This window comes from Cyrtonyx montezumae, unplaced genomic scaffold (assembly GCF_038088225.1).
Source record: "Cyrtonyx montezumae isolate F1298 unplaced genomic scaffold, pur_monq_1.0 scaffold_3, whole genome shotgun sequence".
NCBI classification, from domain to species: domain Eukaryota; kingdom Metazoa; phylum Chordata; class Aves; order Galliformes; family Odontophoridae; genus Cyrtonyx; species Cyrtonyx montezumae.
The window spans coordinates 124,130,002-124,148,094 of record NW_027072034.1 but is presented as its reverse complement, the minus strand read 5'-3'; the positions used below and the strand labels follow the sequence as shown (position 1 = coordinate 124,148,094).

General features: G+C 37.8%; 1 protein-coding gene across 6 annotated transcripts in view; it reads right to left on the bottom strand.

Moving 5' to 3' along the window:
* The window catches only part of OSBPL8 (oxysterol binding protein like 8), a 76,291-nt gene that overhangs the window by 9,328 nt on the left and 48,870 nt on the right, over positions 1-18,093 (bottom strand). For 5 of the 6 annotated variants that reach the window (XM_065743260.1, XM_065743261.1, XM_065743265.1 and 2 more), the window contains 8 exons: positions 15,855-15,925; positions 12,033-12,113; positions 11,061-11,162; positions 9,697-9,900; positions 5,038-5,122; positions 4,099-4,270; positions 2,036-2,270; positions 617-801 (listed from right to left, as the gene is read on the bottom strand). In XM_065743260.1, coding sequence (XP_065599332.1) covers positions 617-801; positions 2,036-2,270; positions 4,099-4,270; positions 5,038-5,122; positions 9,697-9,900; positions 11,061-11,162; positions 12,033-12,113; positions 15,855-15,925 — 1,135 coding nt within the window. Of the gene's footprint in view, positions 1-616; positions 802-2,035; positions 2,271-4,098; positions 4,271-5,037; positions 5,123-9,696; positions 9,901-11,060; positions 11,163-12,032; positions 12,114-12,575; positions 12,691-15,854; positions 15,926-18,093 lie in introns of those variants that run through there. The other variant, XM_065743266.1, reaches the window with a different exon arrangement.

Sequence of the window (18,093 nt, the reverse complement as noted above, 5' to 3'; positions counted from 1 at the left end):
TGGAAAAAAAATCAGAATTGCTATTTCCAAAATGGAGTTTGGCCTTCGAAACACTTAATCCTGTTCTACCCCCCCCCCAAAAAAAAAAAGTTCTCCTATTTACAAAAGAGATCACTCTAGAGAACTGGCATGCTCACGCACAGTTGAATAATATCTCAATTTACAGGTTTGAATTCATTAGCTCTTTTTGAGCAGGTAAGCACATTGTAAATCAGGATGGCATTTAGTAATTTTTAAGAAGTCTAACTCCTGCTGTTCTACCACTGTAAGTGTGCATCCAAAAGAAGAAAAAGGAAAAAAATAGTAATTTTGTGAAGTCTTGAGAAATATTTTAAGCATTTCCTAAAAGCTGCAACAGAAATGTTTGCAGCACAGTTGCCATTAAAATACTAAGATGGGACAGACTTCAAGAAACACTAGTTGAGGTTTTAGGCTGATAATTTTCAGAATGCAAGAATATTTGATGACTCATACACTGTCAGACAAGTATTCAGGCTATGTATTCTATTCTGCTGTTCAAGTGAATGAGACCAAACAACATTTCAGTATCTTACTGGTTTCTTATTTTAGCTTAGAAAGATACAAGGAAAGAAAACCATTGATAAGATTGACTCACTCGGATAGGAAGTCTGCATGGTAGTAGTAATCAGATAGCTTGTCAAGGAAGGAACGAGGTTCCAAGATAAACGTAGGCAGTACAACCTTGGATAAGTCCATTCCTGGACGGACTTGCTTCAGAAGTGTCCAGATTAAACTTTTGTTTTCTTCTGATACTACTTCTGTCTGAGCAGCCTCCCCTGCCTACAATAAATAAAAAACTGCTTACAGAAAGGAGAAAGAAATTAAATATCAAACAGTTTCAACACATTCTGATGATGCAGTAAGAATTAAAAAATGTATACTCAAAATGGAGAAGAGGAGGTAAAAAATTTCCCTAATACATATTTAATGTACAATACCATACTTAATACCCAGCATTAAAAACTGCATTTCTTTTTATCAACCCTAAAACAGAAGAACATTTGATTTAGTAGTTTAGTGGGTAGGGATGGTGATAGGAGGATGGTTGGACTAGATGATCTTGTAGGTCCTTTCCAACCTAACGTATCTATGAATCTATGAGCCCCAATATTCCCCTTTTGGGAAAAGGAAAGGGGAGATATTCTTTCTTACAGTTCCTGAAACAACAAACAAGGTCTATAGGAAAAGCATCCCTCTTTCCAGAACTGTTTTAAAATTCATACAATAAGAGCTTATTGCCAACTTGAACTCCTCAACTTTCCTTGAGCTGTTGGTTATTCTAGAACCAATCCTGGAAAGCAACAAAGTGCTCATGTCCAGCAGGTATATAAAAATCAAGCTAACAAAAAAACCCTCATAGTTAGCACTTGAGAAAAAGAGGAGAGTGTCAACAAATTTTATCATCTTTTCTGTTTCAAAGATTTTTGGTATTATTACAGCAAGTAATACATACAAATCCCTCTTCACATTTGGCTGTGTAGGGGTGAAAGAGAACCTGCAGAAATGGAACAGTAACTTTGGGCATCGTAATGGAATACAAGCTGAACACTGAAAACATATCAAGTCTTCCACAGAATTCTGCAAACCTCAGGGCTGCTTAACTTCTCTCTTGCAGTAGAAAAAGAGGTGTCAGTTTGTATAAAATCTTTAACTTGAAAAATTTTTACTTGTAAACAAAAACAATTTAATAAAAAAAATACAGTTAGTAACAAGAAGAAAGGCAGACAAGGTCAATTTCTGCTGCAGGTGGTCCTTTCAAAATAAGTGCATTCTCCCTGAGAAATACCCCAAATCATCTTTAACAGAGATCATTATCTTTAAACAAACTTATCTCTCAGAAGCACAGAATTGGTGTAGCAGAGCAGAACATGGATGGACACAATTTTTCCCCTCAAAATTATTGAAAACATGAGAGTCAGTCATGTAATGCCGGTGTCAGATGTAGTGCATCCTCTAAGACATCACCTCAACATTCAGCAAAGTGACCCCCTCACTACATAAGAAGTACTTTTACCTCTCCAAGTTCTTCATGACTTTGCTCTAAGTAAGTTGTTTCTTTGATATCAATTGGCTCTGGATCAACATAAGAGTCATCCTGTCGCTCTGACGTGTCGCTATCACTTTCTTCACTTTTCCCCAACCCATCATTATCAGACTCATCATGTTCATGATCATTTTCCTTATCAGATTTGTCAGAGTACATATCTTGGTCTTTAAAGTGATGCCTCTCAATTTCACTGTCATTTAACCTACAAAAGATAAAAGCTAAATGAATCTTCAGCTTCACACAGTAATTTAATGTTTCCAAACCAAAATGTTCACCAATAAAACCCACAATAAATCGAGAGCCAACATGAGCCATGATCTAGCAGCAAAGCGTCCTTGGAAATATACAGGATGCAGTGCTGTCACTGAACTGTTAAATATAAATGCAAAGTACATTTGGTGCATTTAACTATTATATTCTTTAACTATGGTTAATGAGGTGAGGAAGAGACTCTATACCAAGGATGAAGAAACAAAGTTAATTCCATAACATATGAGATACTTCACTAATTAGTAGGCAGGGAACATCATTTCCTCTCCCACATTAAGGCAGTGTAAATAAATACTGATTTTAAACTCCTTATTAACTACCCATCACGCTTCCTCCTCCAGGTTACACAGTTGTACCCATTCCCAGAATGACCAAGGGCTGCAACATCATCAAAAAACATAGAAGGCTTTAGCTCTCAGCTGAAGTAAAAATTGTTTTCACATTTTCTCCCTCTTCTGCCAACCCCTTTAAAACTATGCCTACAGTTTTTATTCTCAGACAAACACACTTAATACTCTTATGATTCTCTACACCCAAAGATCTACTTAATTAAACCATTACTCTTAATTAGACTTAACAGTTGTAGCTAATTGCTGTGATGGTAATCTGGGCCAGTTGATGATATTCAATTGTTATTCACAACTACAGATCTCCAGCTGAACTGTACACAGCAGTTTTACTGCTTCCTTAAGACCGTGGAAGGAGCAAAACTGTACCTGGACAAAACATTGTTTGGTCATCTGGATAGAGCCTTGAATCTGGACTGGAGGCAGTAGTATGCCTTTTCTCAGTGCATCTCAGACTATCTATGTCAGCAAGAAAAGGATTTTGCCCTATGCAAGCCTATACTTCTGCCATAACTACAGCAGTATAAAAGTCCTGCCCACTGAGAGCAGACATGGGGAGCTGTCTTCATGTACGTGAGGGATTATTCAAAATACATTTATGTCAACCTGAAAGTATACTGAACTGGTGGAAGATTAGTGAGAAAAACTGTGCAAAGCCCAAGCTTCAGACTCAATTACTTCAAACAAAGGGCTAAACCTTTTATACCTTTCTAATGCACTCTGATGCCACAACTGGAAGTGTTGGAAAGTACATTCATTCACCACCCTTGTTTAATATATTTTCAGGACAGACTGCGCTCACAAAAATTTGGATGAGAGCTTTTACTGAAATGAACAGGGAGTTACTCAAGGACACTCAGAAATTTGACACCTGTTAGTAACAGGTGACTTCAACTATTGCACTGTTTAATTTCATAGGCTGACTAAAGCATTACCAATCAATTTGATGATTCAAACTTGAGACATATTAAAACCATTTAAATAGCTTTGGCTTTATTTATACTTTAACTGAAGAAAAGCAACTTAAATTCATATACACATACTTTTGCAACATAAACTAAACTTCTTTTCAGGTGAAACAAACAAGAGAGACCAACTTCAAGAAACCAAAAAAAATTAAACTGTAATAGTTTAACTTTAAACTTACTGGTGTAATACTCAACTTTGAGTTGCTTGGGCCAAGCTGCCCTCTGTATCTGCTTTGCTCAGAAAATGAAGTAAAAAAAAACCATATTTTTTTTCATTATATCCACATATAAAAACACAGTGCAATTAAGTCATACAGAGAGAACTTAGAAGCAAATAGAACTGCAAAGAGAGATCCTCTCTTTGGAGAACTCCAATAACTTAGGAGAAGTTATTACTACATGGTTCTGCCAGAAAAACAATCAGGTCTATAATTAATTTACTTACGGTAAGTTTTCTCCACTGCTTAAATTGTTAGCACGAAGCAGGCCATAGAGAGAGACATGAGCACTGTCGACTGAAGAATTCAATTCATGCTCTTTACCTTCTCTAATCATTGTACGTTTAAGTAGACTTGAACATTTCAAAGCCAGCTCCAATGCATCCATCCAACACCTGCCTACAGACAAATTTATTATTAGACTAGAGATGTCGCTGGGTAGGCCGAGCAAGGTAAATGACTCAGAGTGTGTTCTAGCATTTCTTCCTTAATGCCAATATGGCTCCATCAAGGCTGTACCTACTGAATTCCTCTGAAGGTGCTTGCAGACATGCTCCACTTTTGAATGCTATGTAATTGTGATGAGAATAAATAACCCAAAAATGTGAATTCTATTTCTCTTCAATACATTATGTTTAAAAATAATTTATATAATCATTTGAAGGAAAATAGGAGTCCTACTTTGAAAGTCTTCAAGGCCTTAATTAATCCAAAGAAGGAAAGCAGCTACTAAGAAGGCTAAATAGTAGTACTAAATTTTGTTTTCATTTTGTAACCTCTCAAGATGGTTGCATCAGTATTAACCACCACCTCCTCTAAGTGATGGTATTAAAAATGTGCATTTTCAAGGAATTTCTACTACTAGAACTCTACAAAACTGCTGCATTTTAAAATACACAAATGCTTTCATTAGAAAGAGTCCACATTAGCATTTAAAAGAGGAACTAGCGTCAAGGAGCTAAAAAAAAATTTCTTCAATCCAATATTATCCTTGAATAAATATGAAAAGCTGCTAGTGCCAACACAATTGAATGTACCAAGTAAAGGAAGATCCTTTACAAGCATGGAACTGCAACCACAGTGCTGCAATAGACAGTGAGACAACTGAAGCAATCTCTTTCTAATGACTGCTGTCATGGTGGAAAAATACTGAATTGTCTATTTACCATCTGATTCTGAAGCAGCTCGGATGATCAAATAACTGCTGGGTAGCGGCTGAGTTATAGAACCAACGGCTTCACCTTTTGGACCCTTGAAATATACAAAACAAGCAACAGCATCATATATTTTAATTCAGTTTTCGAGTTCACCATTCATATAACAAGCTGACACACTGCCAGGCTATTTACTGTCACTCAGCAACATCTAATGAAGATATGAATGGAAAGATGGACAGCCCTCTTTTACTGGATTTCTTCTTCAAAGACATCATTCTAAGTACAGTTTCCAATTCGACCCCTTTCTTTTCAAGAGAACGGTCTTTAGGATTCAAATAATTTTTGGTGCTTTTGGGATTTTTGTCTTTTTTGGTTTTAGAGATGTATTTTGTTTGCTTTTGGTAAATCAAACTTGGTACAGTAGCTTAGAAGTGCTCTGCTGATGCCACTTACAAACAAAAGACTAAAGCATCAAAATGAATGCTAGGAGGGGAGTTACTCTCACATCTGAGGTATTGAAGAGGAACACGGAGAGATCAGGAGGGATGAGTTCCTTCTCTTCAACTCTGTATTTCAGATGAAGAGGGAAGTTTGAAAACAAAAGATATGTGTAAGGACTGTTTAAGAGGGCTGATCTACAACAAAAGCTGTCTAGCAGAAATCTTCATATTTGTAAAGCAACTAACTCTTCCCCTCTGATCCTCATCCTCTCTTGATAAGAGTAGATTCTCTAAATTCCTAAGAAGACGCTTTGGTTCAGAAACCTTACAGACAGAAGAGCAAGCTGAACTACTGGAGAGAGCAGAAGCCTCTCCCACTTTATGATTCTTTTACACAAGAACATGCTTGAATCTCAACTGCATCCTATGCTTCAGAACTGCATGGCATCTGGTGTCATCAGATGACATGAGTTGATCAATATTTAAACAAAATGGAGATAAATGCTCCCACATGAACACCATGCCTCGCTACAGGAACCCACTCTTCTTGTCTCCCTACCTCTCACTTCAACCTCTCTATCACCTAAAATTCAGTCAATCCCTCAAAAATATTTAGGTGCCTAACTGCAGACTTGGTGTTTAAAAATAAAATAAAATGATAAGGACGATAGCTAAGTCCATAAAAGACATTCAGATGCTTAAGTCCTTCTACAAAGAGAATCAGCAGGACACCAAGATACTGACTTCAACCAGAAGAAACATAGAGGCCATTAAACAACAAAGTTCAATTCTCATTATGAAGTTCTTTCACATGTGGAATTAAAAAAACAACAACAAATAAATCCAAAAGACTCTTCCATTTCTGCCAAGCTTTGCTTTGGAATAAAGTACTAAGCTGTCATTTTAAAGTCCCTTCAAAAACATTGACCCACGGGAACATTAAGGTAACTGATAGGCGCAAAGAGGGCTGTATTAAACACACTTGAAGCTATTGTTGGAAGCTGGGTTAAGCCTGCCTAATTCATGAGTTAACACAGTTTGGTCTTCACTAATTTCCCCACAGAAGCCTAATGGAAAACCAGTACAAGGCTTGGAAGAGGGAATTTGAAAGCCAGCAGAAGTTTTGAGCAAAAGCAGATAATGGCAGATATTTTAGAAGCAAGCATATGAAACAGCCAGAACATTTCTGAGGGTGAGAGGCAGGTAACAAGGAGTCTTGGTGGTGCTTAAATACCCATACACACAAGCTAGTGCTGGTGTAAAAAATGTTCACAAACTTCTGAATAGATAAGTGGAAGCCACTTGGGTGTTAAAATTGAAATTCCATGTTACAGACTCCTCCAGTGACTGGAGAGATGCAGGTGGCATTTGAGGACTGGAGCTAACAAGACCCATGAGAGTCCCATGCAGAGCACTCCTGGTTTTGAGGGTGGGTCACTAAGGGTCTGGCACACTGGGGGATGCAAGGGAGGGATTTCACTGCACCACTGGGGAGATGAGGGCTGGGAGAGACCACTGGGCACTGCACGAGGGGGATGGTACTGTGCTGTGGCACCACGGGCACACACACACCAAGCAAATGCCTCAGCTATCCCAAGTCCTCAAAATTGCCAGATTACAGGGATACAAGGGCAGCACTCCTCCCATGAGAACTCTAAGGTTAGCTGAGGGCATACAGGATGCATTACTTTGTATCCTAACAGATGTAAAGAAAAGAAATGAAGGTTTGCTTGTGTGTGTGTGTGTGTGTGTGTGTGTGTGTGTGTGTGTGTGTGTGTGTCAGAAAGCTACACTTCACTGGGTGGCTGCACAGTGTACTGACTAAAACAGAGTTAATCATTTGACTGAAGATTTAAGCAGGTTGATTTATTTTGAAATAACTGCACGTGGATTTTTAATTGATTACTGTTCCAAAAGCACTTGATATTTTTCTTTGCTATCAGCCATTATGACTTCAAAATCAATGTTCAGTGTATTAGTGCCCAAGACAGACGTTAGTTAGTTGTCACTTGTTAGATGACTGCATTTAAACTGACTGTACAACTACTGGAACATAAGGTAGTGGGCAAGTTAAAAACTCCACTAGATTAAAAAACTTTGAAGTTTACATTCTACAGAATATTCGTGCCAACAAAACTCAAGTGCCACAAATATTCATAGAAAACAACAAATCAGATAAGCAGTCACACTTCACTAAAGCTGTTCATGAAAAGTTATTTGTGGTAACTTTTCTAGTTAACATCTTAAAAAAACTGAGACAGCATCAGGATTGGGCATGTGACGAAGAAAGAACAAGGTTCAGTGAATCAAGTATTCAGGGCTGGATGTGGCTCAGGGCAGCCTGGCCTAGTGGCTGGCAACCCTGCCCATGGCAGAGGGGGTTGAAACTAGATCGTCTTTGAGGTCCTTTTCAACCCAGGCCATTCTATGATTATGTACCTTAGAGTGCAAAGGAACATCAAAGACCACAGCAATAGGCTTAAGGGAGCATGTTAAGTGACTGGCTGCAAACTATTGTAGATGAGAATTTGCAAGCTGCCAGAAGGACACATGACAGAAAGTGCATTCAAGCAAGACAATGTCCTGCAGTGCTTATCTCCATGTAAATATTTCTTGCAATGTCATCTTCCTACACTGACGGCAAATGCAACTCATTTTGCCTTAGACTTCAACCTTGTTCTGGATTATCTACTCTGTAAATCAGTCAATTGCCATTTATGCTCATGAAAATTTACCTTACAGTAATAAAATTGTTACTAGGAAGTTATAATTGACCAGGAAAACAAGGCAGAAGATAGTTTCAAACTTCAAGGCCTCTCATCTAATTAAGTCCAGTAATTCTCAATTGCAAATAGCCATACCAAAATGAACAAACGCCACTCCAGCTTTCAGCACATTTAAAATGGACAATATCAATTTGTTCAGGTTCAAAATTTGACCTACCTTAAAAAAGTAAAAATCTGGAGGGGCATGTCGTCTAAATTCTAAATATCTAGTTAAAAAAACAAACAGATCCATTTCTCATTGCCAAACAATAAAGAAATAAAAGATTGATTTGTGATCTTCTGCAGGCAGGCCACCACTTTGCAACGTACGTACACAAGATCATTAATAATTAAACCACATTAACACCAAACTCTGTTGTTGTGAAAAAATATAAGAAGTTTGTGCTCTGCTAATGTGAGACCACAATTACTTAGTGAAAAATCCTGCTAAGCAATACTGAAATAAAATTATTCAAAAGGTACTACAAACAATTTGACCCAAGTTGGGAAGATTCAGATAGTACCAACAATGACAGTAGTTCAGCAAGAATATCACAAATACCAGGGGGTAATACTAGCTGACTTACTTCCCACCCTGAGATAAGGAAGAAACAAAAACATTGCAGCATATTATCCAGATGTGACAGCACCACGTTGGCATTAACATAAATCTCACAGAGTACAATCTCACAATCAGTACTTGTATTGAGATGTATGTTGCAGAGAGCACAATTAATTAACGACCAGGATTCTAATATTGTACAGCAATTTCACCTGAAGTATTTCAGGAGGTAAACATATTCACTCGTGCTGTGCTTCCGCACCCTCTCCATATGTAAACAGAGAACAAGGACTACAATAGTTGGTTCAGTAACTAATGACTAACAGTGAACATTAAAATATAAACTACCAAAACTTGAAATAACCCTTTTCTGTGCAGAACACACCACGTCTTGCAACACCCGCAGCTAAGAGCTGCTAACAATATTATGCCACGTTTGCCAAAGCAAGTACACATCAGAACCGAAGAGAAAAGTTTATCTTTGTAAGATTTCAGCCAAAACCAAAGACTACAATTTGCAATATATGCTATTATTGTACAAGGAAGCTATCTGAATTTCTGCTATCACAAGCAAATGGAACTAGGCTGATATTACATGAATATAGAGCTGGAAGCCAATCAATGTTTATAATGTATCTGAATACTTTCATCTTTTTCAGTCAATTTCCTCCCTAATTTCCTAGATTAGCCTGATGTAGAATGCACTGTTACATATTCATTCCTTCCACTTACATAACAACCAGTGAGGGCATTAACCTCTTTATGGCATACTTTGGCACATCATAAGTTATTTAAGTACATACACCAGAAAAAAGCAAATATTCTTTTTCTGTTGTGGTTGTCTTTACTCATAGTTGGGTAATACTTGCCATCCTTAAGAACCATACATGCTACCACTAACCTTTATAGCCCATATGGACTGCTCCAAAGGATGAAAAAGTTTGAAACAAAAGCCATCTTTTTTAGAAGGTCTCTCAATGAGTTCACAGGCATTCAGGAGCACTGTTCCCACCCATTGGCCGTTCTTGGGTGTTTTGTAAACAAGCAACACTCCTGGTTTCAGTACACACCACAATTTGGTCCAGCTTTTCAAGGTACCCCGAATCTAGAAGACAAACAGTTACAGTTACACCCCAGTGAACTCAGTACTAAAATCATCCCCTTCAACAAAACAGAAATCAAAGTTTAAAAAAAGTTTGTTTTTTTTAATTCCAATAAAACAAAGTCTATTCAAGCTCACCCCTGTTTATCAAATACAGTAAAAAAGCATACTTTAAGTACTAGTTCTTTTACTCTCTCTCAACAAGTACTTATTTTACAGAAGAATATACACATATCAAGACGTGAAATACAAAGAGTCATCTGAAACTTCATGAACTGTTCTATGTGGAACATATTTTATTACTAGTGTGAAGGCAGGATAATCTTTTGAAACAGTTCTTTAGAAAACAGGACAGACATCTGGTAAGAAAAACAGGATATTCACAAAATAAATGATTTAAATTAGATCTGAATTTCTTAGATAAAATCTCTCACAAGGAAATGTTAATGTCAACACACATGTGCTATATAAAACCCTTTCAAGTCCCTGATTCTGCACATCTGATTAAACTGGTTGCATCATCTCATCACCTCAGGATTTAGGTTCATCTGTTTGTAGGACTAAATGCCAGCACATCTTGTAAGCAATGTTTTAACCTGGTGACGTTGACCTAGCAAAAACCTGAGAAACTTTACCTAGACAAGCTATTGTTTGGAGCGAAATATAAAAACAGGATTTCCAAGTAATATGTTGCATGTTCAAGGAATTATGAGTATGGCTGCCATCTTTAATAAATTCATTTTTCACCTTCTGTACAAGTATTAGTTCTTGAGAGGAAAGGAAAATTACAAGAAATACAAATAAATATACTCATATACCTAATATGACCGAACTACTTTCACAGTTGGTAACAACCATCACAGAGCTTCAATTCAAAGTGCAAAATAAAAAGGACAAGATTGAAATCATAAAGCCAACTCCTGTGAATCTAATGGCTGCACATGCAAGATGCGTGTGACTAAGGTGAGTGCAATAAGTGGGAGTTAGATTCCTCCATTAATTCCCCAAGGAAGCGAGCACAAGGACGCTGGGATGCAATTAGTATCTGCTGTTGGTAGAAAAACATTAACAGCAACCTTAGTTGCTGAGCCTTTTCTATTCTGGTCAGAAAGCAGAAGGCAGCTGCTAAATCTTCAACTTAGGTTTCACGTTTAGATTCTGACCTTCAGCCAGTCAGCCATAACAATAACTGACGGGTCTGTGATTGTGCTGAGCAATTCTTTCGTAGCTCTCTTCTTTTCTTCTCTATAATTTTTCTTTTGAACCTGCGAATAATAATAAAAATATTTATAATGCCACAGACATAAGCAAGTAATCACAGCACAAAAAGCCATCTACTAATACAAAGCGAGGCAAAACCTGCTAAATTCTATTTGAAAGAAAGATGGAGATTAGCAGTTTTAAAACAGCATTTGAATCCCAGGTGTCAATGACTACTTAATATTGTTTCAAAAGCTGCTACCAAAAATAACAACTTCAGACTCTTCTACAATTTATTTTTAATACTGAGAACTGTGAAGCTCCTTTTAGAATCATGAAATAAGACAAGATGGAATGAACCAAAACAAACAAAAATACCCTTCCTTTCCTGGTGTACAGTACAAGTCCAAATTTAGGGCTAGATTCAGACTTCCATTGGCACTTTATGTGATCAATTTTTATCCGTCACTTTCCCTCCCAGTAAAAATTCACAGTAATATACATTCTTCTTGTGGTGGCAAACAGTGTTTTGTTTCCCCTGACATAGTATTTACCAAACAGAATAAGTTTGGCCTTGCGACAACAGAGGAGTAAAAAAGTCAGTAAAAAACCAATAAAGGTAAAGCATGTAAACCATAGCTTTGTCATTTCATTTTGTTCTTTCATCGCAGGTCTATGCAGGTCTTTGCCAAGCTGAATTATCCTATAAGCTTCTCAGTTATCCTATAATCTTATGTATTCTCAAAGACTACATTATACAAGCCCATACTTAGTACAGTAAGACTGGAAAACCAGAGAACCAGCAACACCAATTCTCACAAAACTTGGATATTCCACAGAAGTCTCCTTACGGATTGGCATTTCTCATCAGAGGAATATGGTAAAACTTCGTGAGCATTTATATTCCATGAGAAGTTACTTAGACAGTAATTCACCTTGAGAGATTCCTTTTTGGTAAGTTTGCTTGAAGATAAAGAGATGTCTTTCTCAGAGCCATTGAAAAGCTTGGATTCAGACTGAAATTAACAAAACAAATAGAATAAATAAATAATAATAGATGTGAGGCCATATTACTGTTCTAGTATATGAAGTGTATAGCTATGTTTCTAAGTTCCCCATTCCAATTCTCTTCTCTGCTGTTTCTCCCACCTAATAATACAAGGCTTGTAACAGTAACTGTTCACCATCTATTAATGGAATCTTTTCTCCATCAAGGTTTTGTGGGGAATAAGTCTGAGAAACCTCCAGAAGCTGAAGTAAATATTTATCAGTAGCTGAGAGTAAATATTTAGGCTATGTATCCTGTTACTTGACATGTCACAGTCTTCACTAGGTAGGCATTACTTGAGCAGAGAAAGAAGGTTTTAGGAGAATCCTGGTACTTAAAACTCAGGAGACATTCCTGGGTCTGACATGTAAATCTCAACATCTCCCTAACGGGACAGTTCCTCCAAATTGACTGCTAGAGAGGCACTTACCCCGTGACCCATGAAGGAAAACAGGGCTTCTTCAACCTAGAATTCAATGCTCTGCAAGTTACCAGAGTACTACTGGCCACTGCTGGCTCTTGTTCTTCTGCTTCCTCCTAATGCCACGCTCTCGTTACTCTGCAAATAATCTCAGAGACCAATCTTGCTCACCATGGCAATAGGCAGAAGACGACTCAGGTTTGTTTATAAAACCCAAGTCCTCATTCAAGCAGGACAATACGCTGCCTCAGCACCACGTGATTTCTGCCCCTCCCCCATAAGGTTTAAAGTTTATTTCTTGGCATCTGTTGCCCACTAAGTGTAAGGGAGCTAGAGCCACCAAGGATTCACCCTGGGTTACACAGCTCCTTTTGTAAAACAAGAAGAGCACACTGAGTTGTCACTCACCATTCCTATTCCAACTCAGAAAACACTGTCTAGGTATCGCACTGTACGTAAATATCAGATAAATTACATAGTTACATTTATTTGTGCAAGGAAATATAAACCTGATGGGCCCAAAGTTTCTGTCACATCAATAAATAAATAAACAAGCAAACAAACAAAGAAATAAAATAAAAAAAAAAAACAACTTCCTCAAATGTGTAAATGCAAGGGCAGGTTTCTCTGAACTGCTTTTCCAGCTGTTCAACATTTCTGACTGGTCTTTCCAAGCCTCAGACTACAGCACACAGTTTATTCACTGGATTCCTACTTTGGAATGCTATAAAATGACAGTAAAAACATGCAATTTCTGAGAAAACTTACTGCACTGTTCTTTCTCTTAGCGTGTGTCACACAAACCAAATGAATAAACAATAAAGATTTACAAATGAAGCAAAAAAATTCAACGTGGATCCTACTTTGCTTTGATTCAAAGCTAACAGTTCATAGGAGTACAGTTTGATAGAGATATTAAGAACAGCTATTGACAAAAACACATGCAACAAATGGCAGAAAGTAATTTTAAATCAAAATCATGTCAGCAGTACGTAAACATTCCTTAACTTCCATATACATCTTGAAAGAGGGAAGGTCATCTCATTTTATATTAAAGCATGCTCTTAAATGTCAGTGTGTTCTGAAAATTTAAGTATGCATCTTGAAATTTAATTCCAGTCTAGAAGTTAAAGGAAAGTCAGTACTTTAAACATAATAACAAGATAAAGGAAAAATGCTTATCACTGTCACATAAAAGGTAATGAAGTCGTTATGCAAGGTATAATGCAGTAACACAAGTAAAACAGTCATAAATATTCCAGTTGCTCACTAGCAGAAAGCTAATGCAATCTAAAGTCCACACTTACAAAAGCCCAAACCAGTAAATATCCCAGGTTACAAAGACTCATTTTCTCAGTTATAAAGTTCACTAATATGACACTGAGGGAAAGTCAGTACTTGCCTGTCCAACACATTATGGACAGAACGGTGATGAAGGTATTTTTAATCTAATGACCTTCTCATCTGCACACAGATGGATAAGATCAAAATTTACAAGAAAAAATCTGTTTAGTTAGAAAAAAGGATTGCTACTTCCCCTCCATAGCTGGGACAGCCAGTAACCAATTTCTGCTAGCCTGAAGTTTATTAGTGGGGTATAAAATAGCCACTGGTCATAAGAAGTTCCACGGCAAAAATAAGGATAAAGATCTATATATATTGAGAGAAGGAGGAATATCTGTCTCCTCCTGAATTGCATAAAATCACAAAAGGAAAAGTAAAAAATAAAAAACATATGATTTAGAGGTTTCTGGACCAACAAAAAATACTTTGTCCAGAAATAAGCCAGTCGATTAAGTACGCTTCCTTGATCTCCCTAATCAGGATACAATAAAGCTTACAGACACAGTTTTGCGACTCCAGATTTGATGGAAGATGGTGGCTCCAGCGGATGCTAAGCAGTGACATCGTGGAATTGTACCAACCACAGACACTGACCTGCTCCTTCCAGAATGCAATTCTAATTACACCATTTAGGTAGGGGATACTACCACAATCAGTTTGATTTTGTTCAGCGTTTGTCTTATTTCTCTTGAAGACTCAGACATATGAAACACTGCAGAAAAACTTCTTTGAAGGCCTGGAGGGCACTCCCCCTTCTTCTCAAGCTGTGGCTGCCTATGCCTGGGGCAGCTCAGGGAACCTTGGATCAGAGTGCTGACAAAAGTAATGTGTGGGAGTGCACTGAGAAGCAGGCTGCTTCCTCACCTCAGCCCGGAGATGGATGTATGCTTGGCTCCCAGCCCCTGGTCCCAGCCCAAACCAGTTTACAGCTGTGCCTAGTTGTGCACATGACTGACCCAGCAGCCGACCCATGCATTTCAGCCCCTGGCTTGGCATAGATTGGTGCTGTAAGCTGAGCCTGGCCTGCACTACCAGCTCCACTCTCCTCACCCTGTCCAGGTGTGATGGCACTGTGCTCCTGGCTGCTGCCCCACTGCCCTCCCCACACAGCCATGCAATTGGATCACTTAAATAAAGCCTTACAATCTTGCTAGTGGTGACGCTTAAATAAGAGAAGCAATTTAATATAGCTACTCAATTCAGCAATTAAACCAGACAGAACTTTCTTCTCCACAAAATGGAATCTTTCTGCTCTTTAAAGTTTCAATGAAGATAAAAGACATCAGTTCTACGAGACACCTGATTAAAAGTATTTTTCTGTAATTCCACATTCTAAACATATACAGACCACTAGATGGAAATTCAATGCTTTGACAAGCCAGGAACTCCAAAAGTTATAATAATTTTTAAAGAAGGCACTGGAACAGCCTATATGATGTCTTAGAATGTAATGCTTCTATAAATGTTATATGTTGATTTAAAAGGATTTAGGAAAGGAATAAATAGATAAGGCAGATTTTTCTCTGCATTACTACAATGACTTTTTACACAAATGGTTCATACTACATTCAGGACCAGAAGAAAACAACATTTTACTCTGAATTCTAATGCTACTGCAAACAGTTCATGTAAATATACTTGATAAGAACAAAGCCCTGGAGAGAAGAAAAAAAATGGGATCACTACACAACAACAGTCTTCTTGGTTGCTCAAGCAGTTCAAGTTTTCTTTCTCTTTAAACTTCAGCCATCTCAAGATGTTATATTTTTGGTGAATGCTGTCTCCCAGCTCTGTGTGCTCTCACAGCGACAAAAAAGATTCTATCATCACTATAATACGATGATTACAAATTTGCATGAAGGTCTCATACATTTGTTTAAGCAGGCACTCAACTCCTTTGCATACTGACATAAATTTAAGCCAGACAGAGGCAGCTTTCCTTACCTTGCTTTTGGACATAGAATGTGCTGTATCCTCTTTGCTTTGTGAGGCATCATCCTTCCCTTTGTCAAAACCTTAAAGAAAAGACAGCATTGTTGCAAGTGATTTGAATGCACTATATTTAATGTGAGCTAGCCTTTGAAATAAATTTGCAAATAGTATTCACCATTGAAAAGTGCAAGCAAACTAGATTTTCAAACAGATAATATATATTAGTTCACTGTGTAAGTTGAAAACATATCAGTTACCATAACATAGTCTAATTTAGTACCCATTGAGAAGTGAGAACAGTTCGCTGTATTTGGATGGTGCTGCACCCAATTCAGAGACCTGACCAGCTGAAAACATGATAAGCAAATTTTTGTCCTTTCATGTCCTCAGTCTCCCCTATTTGCACACACAGGCATGCACACAGCAGAACACTAAGTAAAGCTGGGATTGGTTTGTTCATTCCTTTAGCCAGAAACAATGGTTAAAACCCATATAACAAGTGAAAACAAACAGATGGCACACTTTTGCCTTGAATTTATACTTCAGACTTCACATTGCACAGATGTAACTACATGGCTTTATATTAAGTCACCAAATTCCACATTATTCTTCTGTGAATGATTTGCAGTGTGAACCCCACACTTTCACAGCATCCAAAGAACAAAATGAGCCAACATCTCAGTGATTTGTTTTCTCTGAAGAAGTTGGCTCCAGCATAGGCACCTATAAACTAGAATAAAACAAATACCTCAATGCATTTATTTTAGTTACGATGCCATCACTGACAAGCCCTCCAGACATAGGGCATCAACGAACATCAGGAAAAAAACAGCAAAAAGAAATGGCAAAAAGCATGTTCAAGAAATGTTTAGATGTAGTACTGATGGACGTGATTTAGTCAGGAAACAATGGTGGTAGGCAGACGGTAGGACTGGATGATCTCGGAGGTCTTTTCCAACCTTGATGATTCTGATTCTACAACAGTGCCATGCAGCCCGGCCCACCAGAGGGCACCACACCCCTGGAGAAATGGCACATGGACGGACAGACAGATGCTGCCTTGAGCCCTGGCTACAATTTCAGCCCCATGTTTTGACAAACAAACGGGTACTTACACCCCTAACGTTACATCGTTGACCAGAGAAACAGTTGGGCTTCACATTCTTCAGCTGAGTTGTGGATGTGTGTGTAGGTTTAAAAGAACTTTTATCACGTCTCTGTAGCTGTGTTGAGTATTTTATGTGGGATTTTATTTTTTCTTTTTTAAATAGTATTTTCATCCTTCCACAACTTACACTAAACCCAGAAGTTTAAGACAGCACTGATTCATCTATCACAAATACACATCATAGGAAGTCTCTCTGAGTTATTAGAGACATTAGGTCAATCTTCTGATTACGTGAGAAATCCGAGATTCCCACCTTGCTTAGTAGCTCTATTTTTTTCTTCTTGATTTCTGATTTATTGCCTTTTGCATTTTGAAGAGCAGATTTAAAAAAAAAAAATTATAAACTGCAATACAACACTATGTCATTTTATGTCTGCCCAAATGAAAGTTCACACACCCTTACAGAAGCTTTTCTGCACACAGTTCATTAAGAAGCCCTTCCTTATGAAATCCTCCTAACACACCTGTGAGAGATTTGTTCAGCTAAAAAAAAAAGTATAATGCAGCAGGCTATTTGATCACAGAGAAGAAGCACCTAAGCATGCAGAAGATTAAGACAAAATAGGCAAAAAGATAGACACGTCAGGATCCAAAAGCTGGAAGCCACATTTCATACATTAGATCAAATATGAAAGCACATTTTCTATGGGACCAGTGCTGTAAGAAAGCAAAGGTGACCTCAAGTCTTAGAGGACAGACCTAAATTCAGTGAGAAGTTAGATTTTATGCCAGTCAGACAGTCAAGCGCGCACTACAATCACAGTAATGACGTCTTCTCAACCCACAGCCAAAAGAAATTGCTAGTTAGGAACTAAGTTTGGCTGAAAAGGTAATGCAGGGATATTTTAATCACTGTCTGTGTTCCATTTATCTATTTAAACACAGACACAAAAGTGAAAGGAAGTGCTACGTCAGGGTTGGGATTACGGAAGAGAAGCTCTCTTTCTGAAGCACAACAGCTTAAGGACTTTGCGCATCCTTATCTAACACACACATTCTTATTTTTGTATACAAGCTTTCCATCGGTATGACCAAGTACAAATAAAGGCAGAAAGACCAAAGCTATCTTCCTGAATTGCACTT